General features: G+C 42.2%; 1 protein-coding gene across 2 annotated transcripts in view; it reads right to left on the bottom strand.

Moving 5' to 3' along the window:
• Window positions 1-1,671: 1,671 nt before the first annotated feature.
• SCRG1 (stimulator of chondrogenesis 1) overlaps window positions 1,672-14,946 on the bottom strand; it is a 48,628-nt gene continuing 35,353 nt past the window's right edge. For both annotated transcript variants that reach the window (XM_089684008.1, XM_089684009.1), the window contains exon 3: window positions 1,672-2,003. In XM_089684008.1, the coding sequence (XP_089540134.1) occupies window positions 1,949-2,003 (55 nt within the window). In that variant the 3' untranslated portion in view covers window positions 1,672-1,948. The remainder of the gene's footprint in view (window positions 2,004-14,946) is intronic.

Consider the following 14,946-nt stretch of genomic DNA (forward strand, 5'->3'; position numbering starts at 1 on the left):
ACAGAGCAATGTTAAAAATAATACATGTTTAAGTCACCATAAAGCCCCTTTTGTTTTTAAAAGCCCAGACATTCCTAAAATCACCTCTGATTTAAATACAGTTTTGGTTACATTTTTTTTCTTTTTTTATCTGGACAAGTAGATTGTCATGAGGGACAAGTAGATTGGGGCCCGATTTAGTCCCTGGACAAGTAGTTTTTTCAAAAATGTCCACACCCCTGAGTAAGTATTCAGGGGCTGGGCGGGTTGCTACACACAGAAGGTTTTTTAAAAAATCTGGAGCCTTTAAAACCACTGCATTTTGAGGGTCTGTATTTCTTTTAGTACAAGTTTTCCCTCTTAGCTATGATTATCTTTTAGAACTTTTCAATAGGCCATATAACATTTATTGCCATGCTTGGAATATACCATATTTTCCGGCGTATAAGACGACTTTTTACCCCTTGAAAATCTTCTCAAAAGTTGGGGGTCGTCTTATACACCGGTATACGGCATGCTGACACTTTTTAGGGGGGCGGCGCGGTGCCGCTGCCACCCTCCCTCCTTTCCAAGGGACACTAAGTACAGGGGTGGGCAGGGGCTGCTGTTTCTTACCTGGCTGCAGTCCCACGACAATCGGGTCCAGAAAGCGCGGCTGCTCCTTCATTCGGTTCGGCTACTGGATGCTTGCGCGGCTGCTCGGCTCTGCCTCCTCACCGGTGATTGGCCGCCAGGCACACAGGCGGCCAATGACCAGCGAGGAGGCGGAGCCGAGCGGCCCCGCAAAAATCGAGTGAAGGAGCAACCGGTAAGTGTGCCGTACAGAGGTGCTGCTGCAACCACATATGCTGGCTGCAGCAGCTCCATACTGGAACAGGGGTCAGCAAGTGTCAGTGGGAGGAATAGTGCCCCATTAGTGGGGCATTATTCCTCCCACTGACACCAATGATGGGGCACTTTTCCTCCCCCCCACTGACACCAACGATGGGGCACTATTCCCCCCCCACTGACACCAATGATGGGATACTATTCCTCCCACTGACACCAATGTTGGGACACTATTCCTCCCACTGACACCAATGATGGGGTACAATTCCTCCCACTGACACCAAAGATGGGGCACTATTCCCCCCACTGATACTAATGATGGGGCACTATTCCTGCCACTGATACCAATGATGGGGCACTATTCCTCCCACTGACACCAATGATGGGGTGCTATTCCTCCCACTGACACCAATGATGGGGCACGATTCGTCGCTCTGACACCAATGATGGGGCACTATTCCTCCCACTAATACCAATGATGGGGCACTATTCCTCCCACTAATACCAATGATGGGAAACTATTCCTCCCACAGACACCGATGATGGGGCACGATTCTTCCCACTGGTGTGCATTGGAAGAGGGGTAGTCTTATACGGCGAGTATAGCCCAAACACTACATTTTAACAGGAAAAGTAGGGGGTCGTCTTATACACCCAGTCATCTTATACGCCGGAAAATACGGTAATCATGCAAGCCTTCAAAGCTGCATTGGAATCAACAAGCCACTATAGCTAAGGGGATTTTTTTCAATCCCTTTGACCTAAGAATTTGTGTCAGAATGGGTCTGGAAGGAAGTAAAATATATCTCAGTTGGTACATTTATAATGCAACGACAAATATAACACAAACCAGACTTGACACCGTTTTTCTTATTGGGAATAAAAATCATTTTAATTTTAGCAGCTGTGTTCCACAAATGTGAAAGTGCACATAGATTTAGCTTTAATCATGGGATGGGTAATCAGAATACCTTTTTGTGGGCTGTCATAATCATCATATTGTGGTGAAAAAAAAAAGACAAGTAGATCATTCCGCTGGGGGCAACACAAAGTAACAAAGAGGTGAAGGTATTTTATTGGGAAACTTCACATTTTTCATACCAGCCATTCTCTTCTTCTTGCACAATGTTTGCTTTGTTTATCAGTGGGTGGTACAAGGAATCACAAAGGAAATCTTCGGCCCAAAGAAAATCTCTCTGTAAAACAAGAAACAGAGTTTAAGTTCACGTTTTGCAAAGGCTTCTGGGACAAGTAATAGTATTACCCTGATGTCATTTATTAATGGAATTGGAAGTTGTTGGGGTTTTTGAGAACAGCAATCTGGCACCTTGAAGACAGTAGACGGCACATTAATACAAGCTGGCTTCTCTCTGAACATGTTCACAAGCTGATGCTTCAGGGGGAAGGAACAGAGGCATCATTGTGAGGGTATAATAGCACTTCAGTTGTGCTCTCACATCCAAATAGCCTGGCTGTAACTGCCAATACATGGGAAAAACAGAGCCCCTACTAAGACTCTTTGCCAGCTCTGTGTCTGCAGGCTGTGCTCTGCCTTCCCTACAGTATAGCCCCAAACTGCTATTTCTTCTTCTCTGTATATACCCTGTGTATGCTCATAGTTACTAACATTCTAAAACTATTTCCAGGGACATTTTACTGATGAGCTGTTCTTGGATCATCACCAACACGCCATTGTTGTATTAATCTATATCCATTTTGAACTGTATTGCTAATATGATCCATAGGTAAGTAAGATTTCAAATGGTGCTCTTCATAGAGCATTGGCTGAAAATGCCCAAAAGAACATTTATGGAGCATAAAAATGGATCTTTACACACTTGCACATGGTTTTGTTATTGATCCCTTTTCTGAGCCCATGAAGCTCCACAAATTACCTATCCATTCACCAGCTAGCTGCACCCTGTGGGATGCTGGATGAAAGCAAAAATGCAGTATATCCTACAGCCAAGAAGTGATGGGTAACTGTGGAGATTTTGCTGGTACTGTATATGCAGCAGAGGGACAAAAAATAAATTTATAATGGTACTGTGGCACTGTATATAGTATACAGCAAGCAAAATAAGTATTGAACACGTCACTATTTTTCTAGTCAAATATATTTCTAAAGGTGCTATTGATTTCTTGCTATTTTCTTTACATGTCGGTAACAAACCATGCAATCCATACATAAAAAGCAACCAAACCAAAAAAGTTCAGTGTAATAAAATGTAACGACACAGGGAAAAAGTACTGAACACATGAAGAAAGGCAGGCGCAAAAAGGCACGTAAAGCCAAAACACCAGCTGAAATCTATCAGTAATTAGAAAACCTGCCCCTTGTCAGTGCAAATTATTATCAGCTGGTTCAGTCTCAACTGATGGCCTATAAAAAGGTGTCTCATTATCAAGGTATCACACAAGAAAAACATCTCATGATGCAAAGAGCACTCTCAAGACCTTTGCAACCTTAAGGTTGCCATATATACTTATGGCATTGGTTACTGAAGGATTTCTAAGCTTCTGAATGTTCCAGTGAGCACTGTTGTTATCCGGAAGTGGAAAGAACATAATTTCACCATAAACCAACAGTGACCAGGTGCTTCTCGCAAGATTCCTGGCAGAAAAGGGTTGTCCAAGAGCCAAGGACCACTTGTGGAGAGCTTATGAAAGATCTGGAATTAGCAGGTACAATTGTTTCAATAAAAAGTAATGCACTCAACCGCCATGGTTTAAATGCACGCTCACCACACAAGACTCCATTGCTGAAGAAGAGGCATGTTGAAGCTCATTCACACCTAAGCGTTTTCTGCCATGCAGAAACGCAGTACAGTCCATTTAACATGATTTCCTATGGGACATGTTCACATTTTCACCCGGTCCATTTTTTGGAAAGGGTCAGGAACTTTTTTGAACATTATGGTTTTGGTTCTATAGACTTCAATGGGAACGCTGCAGAAAAACATGTATTGCTTTTTTATTGCATTTTTGCTGCGTTTGTGATGCATTTTGCATTTAAAATCTGCCTAGCAACAAGAAAAATTGGAAAAAAGAAAAAAACGCGAAACACATCAAAAACACGGCAAAAAAGCAAGTGCAAAAATTCAAAATGCAATGCAGAAACGCCATAAATGCAACCTGCATAGGTGCGAACCTAGGGTTAAAGTTTGCTGCACAAAATTTAGACAAGCCTGTGAAATACTGGCAGAATATAGTCTGGTCAGCTGAGACCAAAATGGAACTCTTTGGATGCCATAATACACACCATGTTTGGTGGTCAAATGGCACTGCACATCACCCCAAAAACAATATACCAACAGTGAAGTTTGGAGGTGGGGCTGTTTTTCAACATACAGTATTGGCAAACTTCATATTAATAAAGGAAGGATGATTCTTGATCAAAATCTGCTGCCATCGACCAGGATGATGAAGAGGAAACGAGGATGGACACTTCAGCAAGACAATGATCACAAACATAAAGCCAAGCAAACACTCAATTGGTTTCAAAGAAAGAAAATAAATCTGCTAGAATGACCAAGCAATCGCCTAACTTGAATCCAATAGAAAATCTATGGAAAGAACTAAAGATCAGATTTCATAGACAAGGCCCATGGAACCTTCAAGATTTGAAGACTGTTTATTTGGAAGAATGGGCCAAAATCACACCGAACCAATGCATTCAACTAGTTTATCCATACTTGAAGCTGTAATTACCAACAAAACATTTTGACCAAGTATTAAATACATTTAAATTTGCATGTTCAATACTTTTTCCCTGTGTCATTCCATTTTATTATACATAGCTTAAGTTCTGAACTTATTTTTTTGGTTTCTTTGTATGTATGGATTGCATGGGTTGTTACCAGCATGATGTGAATATTTCATGTCAATAGCACCTTTAGAAATATATTTACTGAGAAAAATGGTGATGTGTTCAATACTTATTGTACCCACTGTATAATGGTGCTGATCTCCTTTTAGGACCTTGTCCGTGACCGTAGTTTTGCTTGAAAGCAGAACTAAGCTGCTGATAGAAAACATGGGGCCCCGTTACAAAACTTTGAATCTGCCATCAAAGGCATACACCTGCATTTTTATTCTCTTGTTTAAAACTTTAATGAAAATATTGAAATCATGGGGCCCCATACAGCCTACCTGACAGCATCCCCTCCCCTGCCAGAAAATATAAAAAATATATTTTCACAAGAAATGCACTAAAATCATTATTATCAGACACAACATAACATACAAAATTCTCACTAAATCTAAAAGATAAAACTGTATTGCATTAATAAAGCTCTGTGTGTGAATGTCTTGCGGCTCATACATAGGTGCTGTGGCCTGTACATGTGGATCAGTGGTTTGTTTATGTGGCTGGAGCTGTGTGTAGGCAGTCTATGTTAGGCTATGGGGATGCAGCAGCTGTTTGAACACAGTGGCAGGTCCTAATTTGACAGGCGTGTGGTACATGGCACCGCACACAGACAGTGTGCATGTAGGACCACTTACCCACACCTGCACACCTGTCAAATCACTACCTATAGCTACGATCGTACAGCTTCATACAGCAGCTGCATCCCCTTAGAGTAAATGGTGGCTCCAGCTGCATGAACAACCACTCATTCACACAGCCAGAGTACCTGTGTAAATGAGCCCTTAGGACTTGTTCATATGTGAGGTTGGGGGGTAAACTCCAAGGTTAAGCCATGCTTTTACCACCCCCAACAGCTACCCCCCCCTCCTTTAGCTGCAAGTTGGGGTGTGAACATGGTGGCACTTGAGAAAGGGACTATTTTTCCGCAAAACGCCTGATTATAGTTTGTGTTATAGTTCATTGTATTCCTGTCCACATGCCATGGCAACAAAGCTTTACTTTGCAGCTATGTAAGGAATTATACCCCTTGACACTTTCAGCAGGCATAGCACCCCCTAAACATGACCCTTTCAAGTTAATGGCGCCACTCTGCAAGCACCCCACAATCATGTTCAATGCATGTGGTTGCAGTACACTAGTGCAGCGTGCGGTGTTAAAGGGGTTAAAGCAGGTGCACTGCACTACCTATCCCCATAGATCAAATAAGAGTTAGGCATACACCAGATAGGCCTACTATCCCTAATTAGAACTGTTCATAACTACTGCTGGGAAATTTAGCTGTATCCACTACAGCATTGTAATTCTTGTAGTCAATACCCAGCCTGGGCTTTTTTGTCTCTAGTAAAGTTAGGCCTAGCCTTGCTTTTTAAAATTGTCCTGCTTCCAGACAATTTTGCACTGCTGTATTATCTGTAATCTCTTAATTCTTGAGAATTCTTCTCTGAGAACTTGTTAGAAATTGGCAAGAGTTGGGACAGTTTTGCATCATTGAGAACATAGCCAGCCCTATCGAACTACTGGCTTATTTTCATCCACCAAAATGTGTCTATTAACTTTTGATGAAAAAGCATCATTCCTGAAAAAAAAAGAACTTTTTAAAATCTGAAATAAAATTGAGGTGCTACTACCATGGGCTTGAGGTAAATCCTGTGGGCGATTTTTTTTTGTAATAATGCACTGTATGGCCTTTGAACTATGGCTAGCAAGCTTAGAAGGGCCAATAAAGAGGATTTTAGTTAAAGCGGAGTTCCCTGTCAAAAAAAAAAAGTCAGCAGCTACAAAAACTATAGCTGCTGACTTTTAAACAACAGCCACTTACCTGTCCCTCAGTCCCGCAGTGTGTCCCCTGCAGCTTGTTTCACTGGCCGTCCTGTATTCCAGGAGGCCGGCATCTTCAGTGTGGGCACCCGGCTGTGATAGCTTGCGGCTTCACAGCCGGGTACCCACTGCGCATGCGCGAGTAGCACTGCGCTTCATTAATGGTCCTGTAGTCTTCTGGGACCTGTCACGTGTCCCAAAAAACTACAGGGAGGGAGGGAGGAAGGACGCCTTCCGCTTCCGGTCGCCTAGGTGATCGGACCGGAACTGGGAGCGGGTACCTGTGAAATTTTGGTACCTGCTCCCCCCTGCCCCCCAAAGGTGCCAATCCTTAGTGGGGAGCGGGGGAGCAGTCCTTAAAACGGAACTTACCCTTTTGTGTGGAGCTCTACTTTAAGCCTGCCCCTTACTACAAAACAGGGGGCACAGAGCAGTCATAGTGTCAATAAATTGAAGCTAAAGCAGGGAAAACATAGGGATAGCTGAAAAACCACAAAGAGAGAGATTAGGGTCAGTTAGGAAACTGCATTTTAATTCTAATTGCTAGTTTTGGGGATTCAACCCCCTTGCTACCTTCTTTTTTGTTATTATTGGGGACTTTTTTTGTCTTTTATTTTGTGGCTGATTAAAAGGGGTCATTTTTAGCTTTTGATCTGTCCATAGCAATTTTTATTTTAAGGCTTTTTTGTTTCAGGGTTGATATTTTAGATTTTTTTAAATCTCTTTTGTGTGTCTTTTTAACGTTTATTTTATATTAATAGGAGCAATCACTTGTAACTGACCATCTGTTCTTGTAGCTGCCTTTTGTTCAAAGCAATCTGCTGCATCATTTGAGAGAAAAAAGATAAGCGGAGCACCTATACCACCATTCCTGTAGATAAAATGAAAGTTAAACATGCTGTATATCAGTTAGGCCTATTATTCCTATTTAAAGCAGACCTCCCCCCCACTACCCAAATTGACTGCCAACAGCATCATTTTTTTTTAAAGCTGAAATTTATTAAAATAGTTTTTTTTTAAAAAACAGCATCAGGTACAGTACTTACCATGAATGAAGAGTATCCTGTGTGCTGATGACTTCTGTTTTCAGATGAAAGTTTTCTGCACTGATCTTCTAGTGCTGCGGGGGTAATATGAATGCTGCACCTCTGCCAACTATTACGCTTTCTGCCCCGTGCTCCATTCATAAAAGCCATGCTATTGGTTGATACGATTAAAAGCATTTTGTGATTGGAGGAGGCAGACCGTTCTTTCATCTGCTCCATTCATAGAGAGTTTTTCATTGTGGGAGAAGAGAAGGAAAGGGGAAGGCATAGTCGGCACTTGAAAAGTGTCTTTCACAGGTGCAGCTCCACATATTAATCCCCCACAACACTGGACGATCACCACTGTGGGGGTATCCTGGAGCAGAAGACTTTGCATTTCATGAGTTTGCTGGTTTAGGCACTGTTTTGCACATGTGTCATATATGCTGTGGAGTGATCACCCAAAAGGGGAAGCTCCGCCGCTTTAAAGATTGGTTCCCCGCTCCCCATTAAGGATTGCACCTACCCAAAATTGACAGGTACCCGCTCCCACTTCCACTGCGATCACCTAAGCGATCTGAAGGGGAAGTTGTCCTTCTACCCTCCCTCCCCATAGTCTTGTGGGACGCGTGACAGGTCCCAGAAGATGGCGGGACCATTCAGGAAATGCAGCGCTACTCACGCATGTGCAGTGGGCATCCGGCTGTGAAGCTGCAAGCTGCAACAGCCGGGTGCCCACACCGAAGATGCCGGCGCCTGGAAAACAGGATGGCCAGTAAAACGGGCTGCGGCGGGGGCACCGTGGGATCATGGGACAGGTGAGTGGCTGTTTTTTTAAAAATCAGCAGCTACAGTTTTTGTAGCTGCTGACTTTTATTTTTTTACAAAGTGAGTGAAACTCCACTTTAACAAACTGCTGCATAACTTGTCCAGTGCATGTGCAAAAGCACGTGGGAACATGATCATGCACACTATGAGCCGTGGAGTGGTTTACTATTGAACAATCTCAAACTACTTCACAGATTACATGACACGTGTGAGATCTCCCTCAAGGCACTGCTAACAGGACTTTCCCAGGGGGCACCTGTAAGGCCATGACTGTAAACAATGCCGCAAGGAACTAGGTAGTGCAAACAAGTTGAATGTAAATTAACAGAAAATTGTTTATTTTTCACCAGACTTTTAACATGTTTCTAGATCAGCATGCAGAACTGCATACACGGGTATTTTTAGGTTGGAAGGGTCCACTTTAAAACTGTTCAGCTGCTGGCAAATTGTACGCTGCTCTGTCATCTGCAGTGCTTTGTTTCTTTTAGTAAACACCTGCCTGTACTTTTTGTCTCTATTCCTTTGTAGCCTATTAATCTGATTAAAATGATCCTGCGACTGGACAACTTTATACTGCTATATTCTATGCAGAATCCTATTTCTTTTAGTAATGTGCTAGTCTGTGCTCTTTGTCTCTAGTATATTTAGGCCTAGCCTTGGATTGAATTGGTCAGTGCTGGAACAGAACAGTGCTCTGATCCATTCTGGAAGCCCTGCAGAAAGATGGGGGGAAAAGAGCCGACATTACACATCCCCGCATTGCTGCACTGGCTGCATGCATGAGAGCTCATCACTCACATAGGAAAGTATAGAGGGGACCAGGAAAGTGGGGAGACTGTAGGGTGTTAGTTCATTTTTTTATTTTTTCCTGAAGAGATTAACTTACACTTTAAAATTTTTCTGCTGGCCAATTTTACACTGCTGTATCATTTTCAATCTCCTAATCTGTACTCTTTTTCTCTAGTACATTTCAGGTAAATGTTCTTCATTAAGGGCAAATTCCCACTGCAACACAGGACGGCAGGGGCAATTCACCACTCTGGCCATTCTGCATTGCGAGCTGCGCTAGGGGGCAGTGTGATGTGCTATTCAGCACATCACATCCCCCCCCCACTTTTTTTTTGTTTTCAACAAACTTTATGTGAAGTGTTCAAAACTCATTCACTACAATATCAGGAAGCACGATTGCAGTGCCATTTGGCCCAGTGTGCTGTGATAAAATGCGGCATGTCTGCATTTTACCACAGCACACTTCAAGGCTGCATTACAGTGTGAATGGGACACATAGGAAACAATTGTTTCCTGTGTCTCCCTGCGATGACATGTTTTACCATACAAATATATATTTGAAATCAAATTTTTATTATTTTTTGGCAATAGCATGGTGTGGGTGGAGTTTTGCCACTCACAGGCTGTGTCACGCCCCTCCAGCCTGTGTATTAGAATAAGAGGGAGGTGAAGCCTCCATCAATCTACATGGAATATCCGGCCCCCATTGTTTTTAGCTGGTTAGTGGACATGGAGGGGAAGACAGTGGGCTGTCATTTACCACTGTATATACTCCCACATGTGTGACTCTATAGTCACATGGGCTAATCAGATGTGATAAGGAGGAAATGCTCAGCATAGAAACCCACAAAAAACTAAACATGCACAGAGTTGCCAGCACAGCTGCAAAATCTCTAGCTGAATTGGGGACATTAACAGAAGGTGGAGATAGAGAACAGCAAAATCAACCAAGTTTTATGTAGAATTCAGAAAACAAATCCCACAGTGACTGAGTGAGTATGAACAGCATGTAATACAGCATTTATTAATAGTTTTTTATGATGTGGGTTTAGTGACACTTTAGACCCTTATTTTTTTTTAATTCAGAAATGAAGACCCACACATACGCAAGATGATTGGTCTTCTTTAAAACTGTACCTTTCCTTCTTGTTGTCCAGTCCCCAAACTACTAGTTCCCCTTGTGGGTCTTTCCTTTACTTAGTAGGCTGTGAAGGAGATATCCATGCATGCATGCTCCAGTCTGGGATTGAGCTGAGCTGTGTGCGTCCATAGAAAAGCCACACCCCTGCTTCCTCCTCCTCCCAGAAATGTAATTGACATCAGCAGAAGCCTATCACACCAGCTGCCCATAGTATCATCCTCTGCAACCCTACAGTTTGGGTAAAGGTATGGATTGATCCTGCAACAGTGACAAGGAACCTTCAGGTAGACATTTGGGGACAGGGGTGCATAGAAAGCTGCTGGTGCATTTTTTCCCTAATGCATTACGGAAAAAAAATGTCTAGCATTTAGTACTACTTTAAAAATGTTCTGCTGCTGGTCAGTTTTACACTGTACTAGTGCAAATCAATCTGTAGCATTTACTATGTACATCATGCGTAGACAATGGACATTATTTTTACTATTACTACTATCTTTGATGGAGGAATTTAAAAATTTAACCACATAATGTTTTGGATGTTGTACAGTTTTGTTTGGAAATTTAGTGTTTTTTACAGTTAAATTTTGTGTTTATTAAACATTGATTTATTGTTTTGAATACAAATGCTGTTTATTAGGATTCAAAGCAGCATTACAATCAAAACAAAAAGCATCATGGGGGATATCTGATATATAACTTGAGCATGGATCAATCACGTCGGTATACAGTATAAGTGAACCAAGTTAAAAGAAACAAAATACCATGCCCCAACTGGGACATGTCAGTAGAAGCAATTGAGTCAAACTGGTGGTAAAGCATGAGGTACAGGTATAGGGTTCTCAGTACATAAAGAAGTTGTAATGACCAAACCAATCACAGTAGGATGCATCTATTAGTAGTAATTCAATAAGAAGACCACATCTCCCATTTATGTTCAAAGATATGCATGGTATCCATAATAGTTTGGTCAGTTCTCTCCATTAAACTTATAGTTTCCATTATCTGTAGCACTTGAGACCAGGAGAACATAGAGAAGTGCCAATTGAGGGCAATAACCCATTGTATAGCACTGAAGAGAGTATGGGCTAGATTTTGATTAGGAGATAGTGGTAAAGGTACACAGAATAAGCACATCAGTAAAGTCAGTGTCAATTGAATCCATGTGATCTGAACTACCTTAATGGCCGCCTTTTGCCAAAGCAGTTTAAGCTCCTTACAACTCCAAAAAATATGGTGAAACGTACCTCTGTCCAGACAGCCCCTAAAGCAGGTCTCAGGAATGTTTGAAAATATCCTATGTAGTTTAGCAGGAGTAAGATACCACCTCATATGGAACTTCACCACAGTCTCATTTATTGCAGTAGAATGTGTACATTTATGTATGTCAAGCCATTCCTCTGAGGAGAAAACCTGACCTATCTCAGTTTTGCACCGAACCATGGACTTAAACTTGTCAGGGAAATATAAGCAATTTAGGTAAACAAATATATTGGATCTGTGCCTTTATCTCCAGGGGAATGGTGACAGGTCCAATCAAAATCAGAGTATACAACTGTGAAGTGGGTATTGGGATGTATAGAAATGTCTGATCTGTAAAAACTTATAAATTTCAAATTGTGGTAAGCCACATTGTTGTTGAAGGAAAGAAAAGGAGCAAAAAAAGACTCTTGCATAAAGGGTGGTGAGCTCACTCCCCACCACCTAGAAAAGTCAGTCGTAGCTAGAAAGGCTGGAGGGAATCCTGGTTACCCCAGGGAGGGAATCCTGGTTACCCCAGGAAAAGACCTTAATAGGGGGTTAGAGCACAGTCTATACTTCTGCCTGTCTAATGCCCATAAATGTAGAGACTGACATACTGCTCCATTTAGGAAGGTTAAATCTCTAGGGTGTATTTTGTCTGACAATAATATTCCTGGGAGATAGTATGGGTGTATCAAAGAGATTTCAAAGCTAAGCCAGGGTTTCTGTATTGGAGAAGTATGCCATTGTGCCATTTGGGCAAGCCTGGCCTCTAAATAATAGTGCCAAAGGGCTAGGCAACGCTATCCCCCCCGGGATTGGGGTCTGTACACCAAGGATTTACCAAAGCGAGGTCTGTTATCTCACCAAATAAATTTGTTTACTGAAGAACTAGGGCAATTGTCTGGTGGGAAATCCTGTTCCTCCTTGCACAAAGGAGCAGATACCGGTCCTGCTGATGAGTTAAGGACCTTCTATGGCCCTGTCCAGCTGTCCTAGAGTAACTGCCTATCCCTTGGAATCTCCTCCATGTTCTTGAGACTGGGAAACACAGCAAACCTTCTGGCAATGACACGTATTGATGTGCCATCCTGGAGGAGTTGGACTGCCTGTGCAACCTCTGTAGGGTCCAGGTATCACCTTATGCTACCAGTAGTGACACTGACCCAAGCCAAATGCAAAGCTAGTGAAAACAGTCAGAAAAGATGAGTAGGGAAAAAAATATCAGTGGCCTCAACCTGTAAAACCAGTCTTGTTTTGGGGGTTGACTCATTTATGCCCATCTAGTGCACCTGCTGTTAACAACCCCCTCTGCTACTTAACTGACCAGATCAATATCCCAGGAGTTTCATTGACTTGATGCTATACTCTGATTAAAAAGTGTTCCTTTAATTTTTGAGCAGTGCATATATATATATATATATATATATGTATATATATATATATATATATACACTGGGGAAAATTATTATTTGATCCCCTGCAGATTTTGTACGTTTGTCCACTTACAAAGAAATTAAGAGTTGCAGTTCAGTGAGTAAAATAAGTATTTGGTCCCCTTCCAACCAACAATAATTCTGGCTCCCACAGACTAGCTATGTGCTCATGTGGTATACAGATTAGTCCTGTCTATGTAAGAAGGTGCTCTTAATGACAACTCATTTTGTATATAAATGACACCTCTCCACAGAATTTCTTTCTTCCATTCAAACCTCACCATCATTGAGCAAGACCAAAGAGCTGTCAATTGACATCAGGGACAAGATTTTAGACCTGCACAAAGCTGGAGCTGGCTACAAGACCATCAGCAAGAAGCTTGGTGAGAAGGAGACAACTGTTGGAGCAATTATTCGCAAATGGAAGAAATACAAAATAACCAAATAACCATCAATCACCCTCGGTCTGAAGCTCCATGCATGCTCACCTCATGGGGTAAGGATGATCATACATAAAAATGGGGGATCAGGCCAGAACTATACTGGAGAAGCTTGTGAATTATTTCAAAGGAGTTGGGAGCACAGTCACCAAACAAACCATTGGTAACACAATACGCCACTGTGGATTGAAATCTTGCAGTGCCCCCAAGGTCCCCAACTTCAAGAAAGCACATGTCCAGGCCTGTCTGAAGTTTGCCAATGAATATCTAAATAATCCAGAGAAGGAATGGGAGAAAGTGTTGTGGTCAGAGGAGACCACAATTGAGCTTTTTGGCATTAATTTGACTCGCCGTGTTTGTAGGAAGAAAAATGCTGACTATGACCCTAAGAACACCATCCCTACAGTCAAGCATGGAGGTGGAAACCTTATGCTTTGGGGCTGTTTCCCTGCTAAAGGTACAGGCCAACTTTGCCGCATTGAGGGATCAATGGACGGGTCCATGTATTGTAAAATCTTGGATGAAATCTTCTTACCTAGGCCAGAACACTGCAGATGAGTTGTGGATGAGTCTTCCAGCATAACAATGACTCAAAACATACCGCCAGGGCAAAAAAAGAGTGGCTTGTGAAGAAGCACATTAAGGTCATGGAGTGGCCTAGCCAGTCTCCAGACCTTAATCCTATCAAAAATGTATGGAGGGAGCTGAAACTTCGAGTTGCCAAGCAACAGCCAAGAAACCTTAAGGATCTAGAGAAGATTTAGAGAAGATCCGTAAAGAAGAGTGAGATGTGTGCAAACCTGGTAACCAACTACAAGAAAAATCTTAGCTCTGTGAGTGCCAACAAGGGTTTCTACACCATATACTTGCCAGACAGAGAAGTGTAATTCATTACTCTAGAGAACACATCTCCACTGCTCTAGAGTCCAGTGGATGCAGCTGCTTGACCATGAAAACCCATTCCATGAAGCTCTCTATGCACTGTTTTTGTGCTAATCTGAAGGCCACACAAAGTTTGGAGGTCTTTAGCTATTGACTGTACAGACAGTTGGCGACTTCTACTCACTGTGCGCTTCAGCATGCATTGGCTCCTGCTCTGTCATTTTACGTGGCCCACCACTTCGTGGCCGAGTTGCTGTTGTTCCCAGTTTCTTCCACTTTGTTATAATACCACTAACAGTTGACCATGGAATATTTGATAGCAAGTACATTTCACGGATGGACTTATTGCACAGGTGGCAACCTATCGGGGTACCACGGTTGAATTCACTGAGCTCCTGACAGCGACCCATTCTTTCACAAATGTTTGTAGAAGCAGTCTGCATGCCTAGGTGCTTTATTTTATACACCTGTGGCCATGGTGGTGATTGGAACACCTGAATCCAATGATTTGGAGGGGTGTCCCAATACTTTTGGCAATATAGTGTGTGTATATACAGTGTATATATATATATAGATATATAGTGTATATATAAAATATAAAACAGTATCTGCACATAGATTTACTAAAACTGGAGCACTTAGAATTTGGTGCAGCTGTACATGGTAGCCA

The sequence above is a fragment of the Staurois parvus genome, unplaced genomic scaffold (assembly GCF_062004578.1).
Source record: "Staurois parvus isolate SC_StPar_1 unplaced genomic scaffold, SC_StPar_1.0 ptg000334l, whole genome shotgun sequence".
NCBI lineage: Eukaryota > Metazoa > Chordata > Amphibia > Anura > Ranidae > Staurois > Staurois parvus.